The sequence below is a fragment of the Lissotriton vulgaris genome, chromosome 1_1 (genome assembly GCF_964263255.1).
Source record: "Lissotriton vulgaris chromosome 1_1, aLisVul1.2, whole genome shotgun sequence".
Taxonomy (NCBI): Eukaryota; Metazoa; Chordata; class Amphibia; order Caudata; family Salamandridae; genus Lissotriton; species Lissotriton vulgaris.
Genome location: NC_141685.1, coordinates 852,581,514 through 852,598,404, shown reverse-complemented (window position 1 = coordinate 852,598,404; position 16,891 = coordinate 852,581,514). Strand labels below are relative to the sequence as shown.

Here is a 16,891-nt window from a genome sequence, read left to right as displayed (position 1 = left end):
CATTGATAGAATGTAAACCTGGATTTGGAGAATTGATCTGGAGTTCGCAGAGGTGGGGCAGCAGTTAGCTGGAGAGGACTTGAAATTCCCATCTGCAGACAAGTGACCACTACATATCGCATAAGCCATCTTGTTTTTGGGTCACTTTTACATGCTCATGAACTTTAATGGGCACATCATGGAGTCTTTGCGGGTCCCATCCGATGTTTGTAGGTTTGAATCACAAATACTCTAGAGGTTGTTATGGCGTCCTTACAAATAGATGGGTTTGGAGTATTATTTAGAATGTATTCGTTTGGAGTCTTCTTCCTAGTACAGCATTCAGCCATTCCTCAGGTTCTTATCCTGTTTTTCGTTATTAGGATGCTGGAGTTTTATGGCCGGAAGACATGAATTTCTATGATTTACGTCAAGAAATTTTTAAAGTTTGAGTAAATAGTGACATGGCCTTAATCCTTACATAGTTTGTGGGCTTGGATTATGTTTTTATACCGAAGGAGATCCTACGTCTAGAATTCAGAGCTGATTTATCTAGAATTTGCATTTCCTTAGTAAAATTCAAGATCCTCAGTTTGGAGCCACAAACTCCTCCGTTTGTACTATGAGTAGGAGAATGATTTTCAGTTCAGGTGATTCGCCCAAACAGATTGGGAATACAGTGAGCCATTTCAGAGATTACTTTAGACAATCTGAGCAGGTGAAATGCACAACAGACATGGTCCTCAATTAAGGGTTGAAGCTGGTACCCCTTGTTTGCCATATGGTACCCATGGTCTCAATTAGGACTGGGTGAAATTTTAATTACACCAGAGAAATCGGAGTAATTTCAGTAATTACGCATTACTCATGTAGTGCGAAAATTACCAAAATTATGCACCGACTCGAGCTTGAGTAATTCAGAGTAAATTCAGACAAAAATCCTACCCAAAAGTACAGGAACAACAAGCTAAGAGAGAGTGAACATCTGCTGGCTAAAGCTGTTCCTGTCTTGTAGCATTTAATGATTTTTTCTTAGTGCAAAATAAATCCTCAGGCCCATTTTATGCAAGTGCCCATTTTGCACTACAAAAATAGAGCTAAATGCTGTATTACGCCTTTCACACAATTAATCATAATTACGAGTAATTTTGCGGTAATTACAAGTGATCATGCTAGACAGAATTAATCCAGTTACGCCCACCCCTTATCTCAATGACCATTCAAGCAGAGACAGCGACACAGCTCCAAGAAGTATAGTTGCTTTCTGTAGGTTCAGCTCCACAGTTTTATTCTTAGCCCCTCAGCAGCACAGAGTAGGATTTTGAGGGGTAATAGGTTGGGCAAGGAGTTTATTTTTTTTGATTTTCAAAAAACCTTTATTGTAGGCTAGGGTTATTGAACACGGCATGGTGTCTACATCCCTGTTCGGGTCGGCAACGCAATGTAGAACTAGGTATAGCGGTATAGGCAGTGTAAAAGTACACAGCAAGCCGCCTACAACCACTTCGGACCGGCTGCGTTAAATTAAACATTTTGGTGAATATCTTTTTAGGGCTGTGAGCATAAGAGACAAACCATAAGAAATAAACATTACCACTTAACATTGTTGACATGATAAGTTGACCATTCTGATAACATGAACGTACTGCTAGCACCTTGAGTGACTCTTCCATAGTCCCTGTTGTCCCCCTGGGTGTTGTCCCATGGCCAGTGTGAGACTTAATATGCTTTAGTTCGCCCTTCCTTCGCTTGTCCCATCGTCGCCAGGTCGAGGCTCGCGGCTGTGTCTGTGGTGGTGGTCTGCTCCAGCAGATATGACTGGAGGGGAGCACATATGTCACGTGGAAGGGAGTCAGGTGACAAGAGCTCGGCATAAGTGTGCAATTGATCTTGACAAAAAATAAGATCTTGCAGCCAGTCCTTAAATTTTGGAGCTCTCCCTCTACCCGACCTGCAGGCGATTCGCCTCTTAGCTAGAAGGAGTGCTAGGGAGGCGTATTTCCGCACCGCAGCAACTAGTGCCTCAGTGTATCCTAGAAGCGTAATTAGGGGGTCGTCGGGAACATGTAACCCAGACATACGGTCGAGCGCCGTCAGCACCTCCGTCCAGTAGCACCGTATTGGGGTGGGTAGTCCCAAGCTAAGTGTTTGAAGTCCGCTCCTTCACTTCCGCACGGTTACAACAGTCATTGTCGTGGAGGAAGAGGCGCTTCAAGCGTGCAGGTGAATAATAAAGGCAGTGAATATATTTGTAATGATGATGCCGCATATACTGCTAGCAGAAATATTTCCAGTTTGGCGGCAGCAGAAGGATCACTGGTCATCAGTAAGTGGGAAGCCCAGGTCCTCTTCCCAGCGTGCCCTAGCTGAGGGGGGTCTATGCGCGGTCCTTTTGAGTAGTTTGGTCCTTTTGAGTAGTACGGTATAGCAGCCAGTAGTATGCCTAGAAAATGCAAGTGCTATCAATGTTTATGACTAGCAATAAATACTAAATCTGCACATGTTTGCAGTAGTACTACTCAGTGTTGTATTGGCCTGTTGGGCAGTCTGCCACTCTGGCACTGCCAGATGGGCAGGCCTGAAAAACATAGTGTGCAGGCAGTTTCTGGTTCTCACCTAGTCAGCGCCTGTGCTGTCTTCAAGACATGCTGTATCTACAATGGGGGCTTCAAGCACCTCCCATCTTTTTCATTGGTTCCTTTTACTGCCCTTCCTAAATGCTTGCTTTTGTTTGGTCATTAAGTTTAATAGCCCCTCCTTTTCGTCTTCTGTAACCTCCCACGAGGACCTCCCATGATACATATGCTGTTACTCTTACTGTTATTTATGAGACTCTGTGAGCACTCTTTTTTTTTTTGGTGTCTTGCCACTGCTCGATTCCCACCAACAACACGCATCACACTTTTTATTCATTTCTTTCCGACGATGCAGCTCCCAGCTGCTCCTGCTTGTGTCTTCGGAGCTGCTCACAGCTGATCGTGTCTTCGGCACAGCTCCCAGCCATTCTGCTGATAAACTTAGCATAGGTATGCATCTGTTATTTTGTTTCTATTTCAAAATTTGTTATTTTTATATAATATTGTCGGCTCGTTTAGAGTGAAATGCACTCAGCTGGCGGCATTGGCATTTTCCAAATAGGCATATTGGGAGGCCCCAGAAAATGAGTGAAAAAGGAGTGCTAGAACCTTAACTTCATGAATGGTATATTCGGAAAGACAAGTGTACTTGTGACAGTCTGTATTTAGCAATTCGTTGACCTTCTCTCCAGACGTCAACTCTGCAAGAATCCCATGCTCTGAAAGTTTATAAATAAGCCTTTTATCAAGTTCCAGCAGCAGCTGTGCCCTCCCCCCCATGCCTTAAAACCAAACAATTTCAACAAGCAAATACATACTGTACAGCCCTGCTTTAAAGGGGAGGCGGACAAGCAGTTGGGTCACCAGCTTCCATGAACTATGAACGCTCTGCGAGGGTTGAGGCACTGGCACAGACACCACAGCACTTTCAGAGACCAGCTAAGAGCTTCACGGTTTGGGAGTGGACACCTTGAGCCCCAGAGTACTTTGTCCTTATATCAGTGGTGGTTTTTAAATGAAAGCTGCAGTATAAAATAACCACTTCTGTGCATTAGTCCACAGGACTTATGTGCATTGAACATGCTTAGATAGCACATTGCATCAGATGCCAAATAGAATGTGTCCTCCCAGCCCTTGTCTGTCTGGATCTTAAATATGACGCTGCCACTGCTGCTAAAAATGGTGTGCGGTGGTGAACAGAAATATGTTCCTGACGGTGTACAGTGACAGTGGTAAGCAATAGGCCTTGTCATGCATCTGATCACTAGGATTTAAAGACATGGATGTTTACAAGGGGGTTTAGGGCAAGTGTTTAGGAGATACTGATTATACAGTATTACATTTATATATGCTAATATCGTCTCTAGGACAGCAATGCCCACTGGTACCGTGCAGGCCACTCACTAAGCTCTTTCCTAATACCAGCCTGATGATATCAACCTGAATGACTATGATTCCTTGGAGACACAGGCTCTCCTGATGTCACTAATTCTTTTGGACCATGTTCAGCACTCCATCCGGGACATGTCTCTGCTTTGCTGCCTGCCAATGCCAAGCTTTTTTAGGGGGGGTGTGGTTGTGCTTGTAATGGGCCAGATCCCATGTGGTACAGGACTGTGTTGGTGCACTCCTTTGTCAGTGTGTTAATTGGCCCAGAACATATGGGTGCTGAGGCAGTGGGTATCACACTTGGTCAAGCTACTTTAAAAGCTTCTAGCAGCAGTAGGAGGTGTGTGCTCTCTGATAGGCTGTACTGAGGCAAGTTAACATGTCTGTGCTGCTCAGTATAGGCAAGACGCTGTAGAAATATGCCCTCTTCCCTGACTGGATTTTATTTGGCCCTCTGTGTGTGTTGCCCAGTCACTCTGCACATGCTTGGTGAAAGCTTTAGGTTTAGCACATCTTAGACTTATGAACTGTCTTTTTTTGTATTTTAAAATTAACTTTACAGCATTCGGGCTTCGTGCAAGCGTAACATTTTCACGAAAGATGCGTAAATCATAGCATTTGTTTTTCTGGCAATAATAACTCAGACTTAAAGTTGTCAGTTTGCATTGCTTTCTATTTACTGTTGGTTGAAAAATATTTTTCAACAATAAGACTATCCAAACATATGGCTTCTAAATTCACTAACTTTTATTTTAAAGTATGTTAGCTCAGTAATCTTTTATAAAAGTGTTAATATAAAGCGTGTATTGGAGGGCTTTGAGAAATTTTGCATAATGCATGGCTTAGAAATTAATGCCCTGAAGACCAAATATATGATTTTTAACCCCCCCCCCCCCCGGAAAACACGCCCCAACCCCTCTATTGGCCCCAATAGACTAGAAAGAGTCTATACGTTTGAGTACCTTGGTGTGACCCTCAATGATAAATTGGAATGGGGTGACCACCAAGCTAAGTGCCAACTTAAACTAGTACAACTGGCATGGGGAATAACAAGACTAGTTAATTCCAACAAGTCATCGGTTAGACCGATTGGCCTGCAGTCTATACATCTCCAGCGGGGGACCAGAGGTGCGATTGTATATGGTGGGGAACTGTGGGGCCACGCATGCAAGAAGGATCTGGTAATCGCAGAGAATACTTTCCTGAGACACCTTTTAAATCTTCCTGTGAGTACCCCCCTCTTGCCCCTTAGGTTGGATTTGGGTTTGAAGCCACTGGATCAAATACTGGGGGTAAAGCCACTAACCTTCTGGCGTAGGCTGTGGTCTACCCCCGAGTTAGCCAACTACAGGCTGGAACTGCGGGAAATTCTTGCTCTCCCTGCCATTGAGAGCATACAGTGGTTCAAATATATAAAGACCGAGCTGGCACGGCTAGGCCTGCAATCCCTCTGGAGTGATCCGGAGGCAGCATGCCAGAATTTAACCCGCAAAACCCTAGTGGCAACTTATAATGCATTTAAATTAGCTTCCCATAATCAGGGTGTATCCACAGACTCACTTGTTAATTCCTTTCTCGGGGTTAAAGACTGCTATAAATTTGAGAGTGTCCTGGACAATATTTATCCGAATTACACCCGGAAATTGTACCTGCAATGGCGGTATTGCACTCTCCCAATCAGAGCTTTTACTAGTAAATGGAAGCAGCATTCCCCCGAGAATTGTCCGGGTTGCAGCTGTGGGTTGGAAGATGAATTACACCTTATTTTTTTTTGCCCATCCTACACTGTTCCTAGAAGGATCTGGATAACCCCGCTCTGTAGGAATTTGGGGTTTAGCAACTGCTCTGTGGCATTTAGAATTCTCAAGTCGGATCTCGCAGGAGTAATTGTTTTCGCAGTGTCTAAGTTCCTGGAATTTGCATGGCGTAGGAGAATGTCACTTTTGCCCAGGTCACTTTAATGTAGAGTGTCAGATTGCGAGCATTTTAATTGATGACCCTGTACTGTTTTATAGCTGAATTTTTATTCGAAAAATTTTAATGGTAGTGTTTTACTGTTTTAGCATTGGTTCTTATTTGCAGCTATTGGGCTTAGTGACTGAGTGGTGGGACCTCCTTCCCTGAATTGTTATTTATGTGCACTTTTTTGTGTCTTCAAATTGTATGTATTTTATGTGGTATCTTTTATGGCAAAATTGCCGAAATAAAGAATGATGAATTGAAGTTAATATAAAATCATATAGGATTATAACAAAAAAAACTGAGATTTTCATAAGTGTGTACGTGTAACTTTAAATATATCTGTTGTCTTCCTATCTCCTACTGAACTCCTTTACTGAGCCTTATTCCTTTTAATGAATTGAGATACTCTTTCACCTTCTCATATGCATTATTCAACAATTAAAACGTTCCTCTGTGCTAGTACTTTTTTCTCACCCAGGTCCGACACTTTTGCTGTTCATAGCCTTTGGAAGAGAATTATGAATGTCATGATGATATTCCTACCTGTTGGTTACAGCTCCAGCACTTTGTTACTTCCACAACAATGCACCACCACCGGCCCAGCCCCACCTCAGCACCAGCACAGACCCACCTCAGCAGCATTTCAGCACCAATGCAGCATCAGTGCAGCACAACCTCAGCATCTGAGCAGCATCACATCAGCACAAGCACCAACTCAGCATCACTCAGCACCACCTGAGCAACAGCTCAGCACCACGTTAGCACCAGTGCAGCACCACCACCTCACCATGACTCAGCATCGCAGCATAGCTCAGCACCACCTCAACATCTCCCATCACCACCTCAGTATCACTCAGAATCACCTGAGCATCACCTCTGCACCAGCACAACACCCCCACAGCACCATCTCAGCATCACTCAGCACCACCGCAGCACCACCTCAATCTGCCCTAAGAATCTGGCATCTGTTAATTTTCACCTAGTGTCCGTCCGCTGCTCGCATTGCAATTCAGGTACTATTTCACAACCTTCACCCTCCTTTTTGTTTACGTCCCCCCCCCCCCCCACCCATAACAAAGAAAACTATATCAACCAAAGATGAGAACAGGCAGAAAGAAGTTGCCAGCATTGCAAGGACAAAAAAACTAGAAGACATCTTTTTAATAGGGTTGTTCAGTTGTACATAATGTCTTCTTGGATATATATACGGTAACAAAAATGCTTGAAAACACTTTTTTATTATAACTTTTTAGCATGCTGCACAGCAGCCTCACTGCTCTACAACATAGCTTTAAGAAATAGGCAAAGCCGATAGCTCTGGCTTAACACTTATAAGGTCCCAAAGGCGGGACCTATTGGGTATGCCAATGTTTGATTGGTGCTGTCACGGAGACAAGACCTAAAAACAGAAACAACCCACACACTGACCCTTTCAAGCTGGCCTATCTGGCAGTGGCAGAGTGCTAGACTGTAATACAGGCCAGTCCAACACTGGTACTACGAGTGCAGCTTTACTACTTTTCTTTGTGAATATGTCCCTAATATTTTTCGGATTCTTTGTGGTGGGAAAGTGAATTTTATCCAGTGCCATACACAAAATTCCCAGAAGTGGAAGAACACTGCCAAATTCCATCATTTCTCTCCAGGGAACTGTGCCATTCTGTCAACCCCTGGTTAGTAAGAGTGGTTGTGGTATTCCTGGTTAGGCTCTATGTTCGCAATATTAGTTCATGTATCCAAATTCGTAACTAGTGGCTATGGAGCCAGGACTTTATTGATGAGTTACACTGTCAGGTGTCTTCTAAAACTCAATGTGGTTTTGGACAAGCCCTTTTATATCCATATTTCAGGATGTAAACAGCAATCCATTAACGCTTACAATGCATCTATGTAAGTAACATTAGTAACCAGAAGGGCACATTCAGGACTTTACAAAACTCCTCAACTAACAAAATGACAAATGTCCTTTGCATATGTTGTGGTGATTTCAGACTGTGTAATGTCATTTTGTACTTTCCACCTGAGAAGACCTTACCTCCATGTAGTGATTGAACATTCGCACAGTGCGGTCTGTGAAATTGAAGACGTTGCGCCAATCGAAGTTGCAGGCGCCTGGTGGACGGTCGTCCTCGTGGCCATTGTAAAGGAAGTTTATGATGTCTTCGGCCGACAAACTCGTATCTGACAGCTGTCTGTTCAGGAAGTCCTTGACCATGGGGTTCTTTATGGTATCCTGAAAATAAATGGAGCACCTGGTTTACCAGACCATTTCACAAGTTCATGTCACATACTACCTTATTGTGCGATGCTGTGAGTAGCACAACAAAGAAGTACACACTTTGGCAATAGACCCTTAAAGGGAGTGTAGTCAGTCAATTCATCATTTTATACAAGTTTTTACTGGCACCATTGCTAGTTCAAAGACAGCTGCCTTATTTACATACACAGCCCTTGTAAAGGATGCAGCAACAATAAAAACTTGCCATGACAGTTGACCATAATTGCATCAACATAAGCACTGGGGGGGATTATTCCAAAAAGAACGACTTGCTGTCAAAAGTGTGAGCACTGTAATTGAATAATTAATTAAACAAGTGACTGAATCCCAAATTAGAGAATAAAAAGCAAAGCTCTATCTAAGCGCTTCTGTGTGTTCTGTTACATGTGTGCGTGTTTATGTAATGCATGATACAAAAGTTGCAAACACACCTCTTTAAAAAATACTACCTCACAATGCATTAACTATGCACAGCCCAGCTTTGTTTACTATCACTTATTGGTGATAGAGCTAGATTTAATCAAGATTAAGCATCGCTGTTTTATGTTTCAGACAGACTGCATTTAAATTGGCACGCAGATTTTGATGCAAGTGAAAACACATGGCACATATTTTTGGCAAGGCAGATCACATTCCTCTGTGGTCTCATGAAGGAGGGGCCTTTTCAAGGAGCAGCCTCTCTCTGTGAAACACAGAGAGACAGATTGAACAGACCAGGGCAGAGAAAGCAGCTGATGGAACAGGTTTAGATTTAGATGCTAAAACTCTAAGTTAATGCTTTGACTAATTAATTGTTTTTGTTAAGATTTATTTGTCTTATCTATTTATTTCTCTTTATTGGTGATTTTTGCCAATCATTAATTATTGATTAGCCTTACAAAACTCACTTTCGAATTATATTTTTCCTGAACTCTTTAAAGAATTCTGACTGACGTTTGATGCCTCATTCCCTTCCTTTATGGAGTACTTTGTATGCAACCTATAATATGTTCTGTATTAATTCTATTTTTCCTATTTTCAATTCTGAAACCTTTTTTTTTAAGTAAGTACATTTTTTATTGTATATAGTTAATTAAAACCTTTACAATATGGTTACATAAAAACACATATTTTAAGAATAAAATGTACGACTTTAGCTGATCTTTAAAAAAGAAAACAAAAAGATAACTTACTAAAATGTCTATATTTTTGGTATATTTGTAAGAGGGGATTCAGAGTCTGTTCGTAACCCTTCGGGCATTCATGTTCGAGCGTTCAGTGATCTTTTTTCTTAGTCTTCGCTACTAGTAGCAATGCCTTTTGGCAGAATCTGGCGGCCCTACAAGCTGCCTGCAGATGGTGACTATTCAGTGCTAGCATGACAGCTGGGCGGCATGATCTAATCTGAAAAAGTCGAAATACATGCAGTAGATAATAACGTCGCAAAATTTTCAAGGATGGGCAGATGCACAATATGTGCAACATTGATTCTTCCATTTGCCCACATAGTCTGCAGACAGGGGACGGCCATGTTTGCTTCCATGGAGGTGTATGATCTTTTAAAATGGTGATGCCCAGCCGTAATTGTAATAGTGTTTTTTGGGCGGCATTGGATATGTGATTTACTAAGTACAGTTGAGGCTCCATTTTCACATACGTGGCCAGGACCGTCCAACTGTGTTTTTTCTGTGCTGTTGCGGCTTTGTCTGTTAGCCAAGATCTTTACTTTGCTGCTCCGTTGGTTACTTTTTTGAAAGCCGCGAAGGTTAGATTTGTATTCCAAGCCTTCTCCAACTTAAGACTTGCAAGGGCGTTCTCCCATACTGGTTTCTAAGCATTTTTCGACTTGGTCTGGTTGTTCACCTCAATCCAACAGAGGCCCATGAGCGTGTCTTCTTGCGCTGCTCTTTGTTTCCAACATGTTTTTAGAATGGCCGCTTATCTGACTTGATGCTGATTTGATAGACCAAATTCCAGTCGAATCAGAGATTGAGATACAAACCTCGGTATCTTAAAGATATATTTGAACAGCTCTGGTTGCTGTGTGTTCCAAAAATTTGCATCTTTACCCCTATACAATTCCGAACCATACGTGAGTGAGGGTAAGAACTTGGCGGCTATCACCTTCAACAGGTGCGCTTTGGATGGACAGTTCATTTTCGTTTTTAATATGTTTGGGGCAAAACAAAGTTTATTTGCCTGTGCCTTTCTATACAGTTGGTGATCTTTCAGAGTCCACTTGGCATCTACAACTACTCCCAGATATTTGTACGAACAGGTCTGCTCTATTTTGTTGCCTGCGATGTGCCATTTGAAAGATTTCCTCCCTGGACGAGAAGCAAAACAGACGATCTTCGTCTTTTTATAATTAATTTGCAGGCCCTGCGCACTGATGTACTCGTGGAGCTTCATGATGGAACGTTGTAAGCCCAATGGGGTCTGACTGCAGAGTACAATGTCATCCGCGTACTGAATGCTCCTGATTTTATGATGGGCTAGCTTTGGCGGATCACTTACAATGTCATCCGCATACTGAATGCTCCTGATTTTATGATGGGCTAGCTTTGGCGGATCACACAATTCTGTAACCTGATTGATATTTGACTAATGAACAAAGGGTCAGAGAACCTTCACTTTTAACTAGAAAATAAAACCTTTTAAAATACTCACAATTCTCTTTATTGACTTAAATATTTTTTACATTTTGGTTTTCATGTTTATGTAAAGTCTCCTGGAAGTGATACAAGGTGGCAAAGTTCCATCACCTTTAAAGCGGTAAATAAGAGGTAAATGAGGTTTTGCATTGAGAAATTACTGTGAAATTACCGCTGGATCATTGGCATAGCTAGATAGGGGAGATTGGGCGGGCCGACTTCCATTAAGGTAGCAGCACATATTTTTAGTCCGGTCTATGTAAAATGCATGTGCGGTGCAGCAGAAGCAAACTGCAAAATGTTCTTGCCTTATCAGGGGCGTAATGTAGGCCCCGTGAAGCCTCTGAGGCACAAAAGGGGCCCCTAATCCTTCAAGCGGCCCTGAATTTTTCAGGGGGTCTCATTCATTGCAAGGTCAATGTATATCTGTGAGATCTGCAGAGGAGCCACATTATTTTACATTATGTTACTGGTCATCACCGAACACTGGGGGCCCTGTAGCTAATCTCTGGGGAGCACCAGTAGCAACATTTTGCAAATTTTACCAAGTTTGGGCAATATTCTTGACCTAATGTGCGAAAAAGAGCACCATTTGCCCCTTGGAGCTCCTAGACCAGATATCAGCCGCTGATGCATTAGGCAAGCATGCAATCGGCGCACCCAAACCTTTTTCATTTACTTTTATTTTTAAAACTCGAACCTGGTACACTCTTAACTCGGTGCTCTGGGAACTCCATAGTTCAACCCATGTGGAAGGCACACCCCTATATTTGCCACAAAATGGTATTTACATCCATCAAAGTTTTGTCCACTGTTACTAGCCTGTTGTTTTAACAAATACACTGTTTGCTCTCAATTTGCACTCAACTTATCCTGCCTTAGCAGGAGCTGAATCCACCTCAGCCACAGTGAGCATTAGTGTAACAAAGTACTGGGCTACCCTCTTTATCAGTGGTGAAACTTGATAGCTAAAGCATATAAAAAAATAGTGGTTCTTATGGAAACACTTTTTATTCTGACAACATCAAGGAGGTTTGTTTGACGCATTACTAAGTATCACAGGGTGTGAAATACACCTCTTGGTTGCAGGGAAATGTAGGGGCAGATTTATCGTAGTGTTGCTTGCACTTGCATCAACCAAGTTAACACAAATACAATGCAACACTAAGTGAGATTTGCCAAGCAACGCAAGGCCACCTTGCATTGCCCTGCGGTGCTTGGTGTGAGAAGTTAGCCTAGCATATGATGTCCACTATTCTAGTGGGCACCTTGCACCAGTCTAAACGACCCTTATTGATGGTGGTTGTAAAGTCAACCTTATATACAAGCTATCCTAGTGGTAGCATGGACCCGCAGTCTTAGGCTAAACTCCAAAGATCATGTGAAACTGTTTGCTTGACCAATTATAATCCCTTGAATACCAAATGAAAGGACACCACACGAGGCATATATCAAATATATATGTATTTATTTCTAACACAACCCCTCTGACTTCTTTATGAGGTCAGAGATCGAAGTACATCACAAGTTACTCAATTAGCATACGATACGTTGCACAAATACAGTTTTGCCCTAGGGGCCTCACAAACCATATACTAAGTAAGTGATATAAAAACCACTTCCGGAATAGGGAATAGTCCTAGGGCCTAGGGAATCGCTGGGGCTACACTAGACAACCAAAGGTTCGGAAGTAGGAGACCCACGGGAGACGCGTGCAGTGTCTAAACACAGTCGCGAGTTACCATTGACTTAAAATGGAGAACGTAAAAGTTACAAAGTTAAAGATTTAGGGCACTTCCGGATGGACTAAGACAAAGCCACTTTAGACTAGGACACTTGGATGGTCAATACCCACGGGAGCACCGGAGTACTCGAGTTACCTCACCCAGGAAAGCGGGTGCATAGGTGTCTTTAGGTGTCTGGTTTCGTCGATGTTTCCTATGGAGATCTGCGAAGAAGTGCTGCAGGCGACCAGGGGAAAAGTGTCCGGGTGGATCCAAGGGCGGATCGAGGAACTGAAGAACCTGAAAGCAGAGGGGACAGAGTCTGGGTCACTAGCCAGTGACCAGGAAGGAACCAGGCGATGTCGAGGCGATTTCAGGTGAAGAGGTGAAGCTTGTCTCCGCAGCCACGAGGACCAGGAGGTGTCGACAACAACCAGGAGCTGGATTAGAGCTGTCCCACAAAGGATCTAGTTGACTGCGGCGTTGGTATCCGGATTGGACCCAACAAGCCTTGGCAAACGCAATCCACGTAGGAAGTGAAGATTGGCCTCGAGGAAGACCAGCAAGGTCTGGGGAGCTTCTCCTTTGCAGGGAAGATGGAGCAAGCCTGGAGCAATCAGGCCAGCAGTGTAAATTCAAAAGGAAGTCTTCAGAGGGCTAACTAGCCAGCGGGCTAGCAACCGGGAAGACACATCAAGCTGAAATGCAGGAGCAGGCCCCACGCGGCACTCGTGGAGTGTGGAGGGCTGAGCTTTGGTGCAAATGGCGCTCGGCTCTGTGGCTTCTCATACTCCAATGCACAACTGCGAGGGTATCTCGGGAGTCGAGCAGTTAGTAAAATGCAAGTAGTCCAGGGTGTCCAGTCCCACGTCTCTCGTGTCCGCCACGGGTCTCAGCTTTGCTGTGAATGTGGATCCAAGTCGGAGAAGTCTGGAAGTCTAGTTCCTGAGTCGCTGAGTCTTCCGGTTCCGGCAGGAGCGTCAACAAAGCAGACTGGCAAGTTACTGGTGGTGCCTGTTTGCACAGGGTGGTCACTCCTTGATCACAAGGGAGATGTCTTCAGTCTTCTAGTCGATATAGAACGTCGAAGGTCCAAGAGTTTTGTTTCAGAGTTTCAGTCCAGGATAATCTAAAGTCTCTAGACACAGCTCCTATCTTTATACTGATTTTAGGGGCTGGATTACCTGCTAGGTCCCTCCTATGGGTGGACCTGGGAAGGGAGTGGTTACACCCCTTTCCCTTTGTCCAGTTTCGTGCCGGAGCGGGGCTGGAGTGCCCCAGCAACTGGTTTGAACCGGGCTATGCATGGAGCACCTTATGTGCCCCAGGCAGTGTCTGGAAAAGCATCTTTCCATTCAACCCACCCTGCCCCAATACACTACAGGCTGTCTGGGGAGGTGCTAGCACCTCCCCTGACAGGAAACCTATTGTCCAGGCCTCCCTTGTCGGAGTTTCATCCAGCAGCAGGAGGTCAGACTTGTGTCTGTGGCAGCAGCATCCATTTTGTGATGCTGAGGCTCTGTTTAACTTTTACCGGGTAAAGCAGTAACTACATTTCTTCTCCCTCTAGAAGGGTGGAATGCTACCCCCGCCACCAGAACTGGCGGCGGGGGTAGTATTCCCAAGTGTTTGACACCTTACACGACATGATTTGATAAAGCCAAACCAAAGTTAGCATTAACCGCGAGGATTATAATGCACTTAAGAGTATATGGTATGGCTATATCATAGAACAGCTATAAGGAGATGGTTCCGAAAGCTGCAGAGGGGCTCAGCTCATGCTAGGGCACCCTCTCACATAAAACCAAGCACTCTGCCTCCAGGATTGTTAAGGCAGGCCATAGGAGTGACTTACAGGTTACTATGTGTCTATATATAAGGTAGATATAGATATATTATATCTAAGTAAGGGGTGATTACACCACCTTAACCAAGCTGAGTGATCAGCCTGTGATGTCAGTTTAGATTGCCAGCCAGGGGTGGCATAATACCTGCTGCAGCATCTGGTAGGCCTTGGATGCACCTATGCCCTGGGTACCTATGGTACACTATACAGGGGCTCACAAAGGTGACCCAATATCCAATCTGGTATGTACCTAAAGTACATGGAGTCCATTTTATAGGGAGAGCAGATAGCCTGGGTCCCTGAATAGCAGGATCCCAGGACAACTACGTGGAAAACCAGCAAAACACTAGGCAAAAAGTTGGGGTAACCATATAGTCAGATATCCACCTTCCTACACAACCCCCCCCCCCCCCCAAACGAAAGCAGATAAGGCTATCCTTGACCAGGTAAGCCTATATTGCCTAAGTGGCCATATAAGGAAGTACCTGCACTAGCATGGTTAACCCCTGTCTCATGGTCCACTAAGCAATCCCTCACCCTAAGGGTATCAGAGGGTCTCCACCATAGGGAATCTCTACCTGTGGTGTGTTTTGGCAAAGGAAAAGGCTGGTGCTGGGATGGAGTACTGAAGTGAGGCTCCACTAATGTAGGGCTCTGCCTCCTCCAATCACTATCCACCATATATGCCTTTCTTTCCATGACTGAGTTGCAGTGTGCTCTCAGGGTCAACGTCTGGCTGCCTACAGCTGGAGGCTGGGTCCCTTTGGTTGGACCACTGGAGGGCCAGGTCAGGTTTGGGGCCACTAGGTCCTAGGTTTGCCTGTGCCCATCAGAGTCCATCTGGGGGAGGTTCCTACCTAAGGGTAAGGGAGATCCCTCAGAGGTTTGAGGAATTTTCACCTGGCTAGGGCTGCTAGACTGGGTGCCCCTAATCTGCTGATGGGGGGTTTCCTCTGGACAGGGGTCCCTTTGGGGTCCACTGGCCTCCCTGATCTCTACAGCCCTGGGCTGACTGAGGCAGGGTTGAGAGGGGCAGGCTACCTGCTCCAGACTGCGTACCACCTTGGAAGGGTCCACTGACACTAGGGGCTCTGCCAGGCCAGGCCTGACTACCTCTGGGGCAGTTCTTTCTCAAGGGGTAGGGTCAGTTCCCTGAGGAGGCTGACCCTCACCTAATGTCTGGTGGGGGGAAGACTTTTCTTCCTCCCCAATGCTCTCTGTCTAAGTGGAGTCATCCATAGTTTCAGGCTTCACAACACAAAAATCTGTTTGAGTTTGGGCTGTGACCATCACAGCCCTACCAAGTTTTTCAGGAAGGCCTACCATCTTGGAATGGATTTCTTTTTCCGTCTCAGCCCAGGCTGAGATCTCTAGATAATTGCCCAGTAAACAATCTACAGGCAAGTTTGTAGACACTGCCACTCTCTTTGGGCCAGTGACACCTCCCCAGCTGAGATTTACTACTGCCATGGCATGATCTTTCTGCACTCCATCAATATTGATCACCTGGTATGTGAACCCAGGTAAAAGCTGTTCTGAGGGGACTAGTCTCTCACTCACCATAGTGATGCTAGCTCCTGTGTCCATATAGGCCTCAGCTTTCTGACCATTGATGAGGGGCTCCTGTCTGTACTTGCCCAAGGTATTGGGACAAGCAGTGAAGTTGGAAATCCCCATGTCATTCTCACAGACTAGAGTTTCTGTAGTAGGGGACCTGGTTAGGCCAGAGTCCCCCTGAGCTCCCCAAGTATACCCAGCCACAGTTGTGGGGGTATTCCCACCACCTGGGGGATTACTACTAGTAGTAACAGGAGGTTTTGGAGTATTACTTGGAGGACTATTGTCCTTATTGTTGGCTCTGGGGACACCGCTGTCAGGTTTCCAATGGCCAGGTTGCTTACATATATGACAATAAGGTTTCTTAATATTAGAGGAAGGAGTTTGGGACCCACCCCCCTCAGAGGAGTTTTGGGGCCCTGTAGTGGATTTGTCCTTAGATTTATCCCCAACTTTCTCTTGAGGCTTGGTAGAATCTTTCTTCTGGTCACCACCCTGATTTTTAGGCCTAATCCTGGTTCTGACCCATTTGTCAGCCTTCTTACCCAATTCTTGGGGAGAGGTCAGATAAGAGTCCACCAGGTGCTGGTGTAGAAGCTGATTTTGACAATTATTAAGGATCAGCTCCCTCACAATCAAAATATACCATCCTAAATAGTCATGTACTTTGCTGCCCAATAACCAGCCCTCCATAGCCTTAGTAGCACAATCTACAAAATCAGTCCAGTCCTGAGTCTGTGTCTTCTGGGTGTCTCTGAACAGCAACCTATTCTGCTCAGTGGTTAAACCAAACCCATCTATTAGAGCACTCTTCAGGACAGTGTAGTTGTCAGTATCCTTATCACTAACTCTGAGGAGCTTATCTCTGCCTTTATCTGAAAAGGAGAGCCATAAAATTGCTGCCCACTGACTTTGGGGTACCTGTTGTACTTTACAGGCCTTTTCCA

The 16,891-nt window shown here is 44.6% G+C and overlaps 1 protein-coding gene across 1 annotated transcript in view; it reads right to left on the bottom strand.

The window, feature by feature from the left end:
- ABCA4 (ATP binding cassette subfamily A member 4) overlaps positions 1–16,891 on the bottom strand; it is a 1,055,123-nt gene that overhangs the window by 703,407 nt on the left and 334,825 nt on the right. The window contains exon 9 of the mRNA XM_086957892.1: positions 7,942–8,139. Coding sequence (XP_086814018.1) covers positions 7,942–8,139 — 198 coding nt within the window. The remainder of the gene's footprint in view (positions 1–7,941; positions 8,140–16,891) is intronic.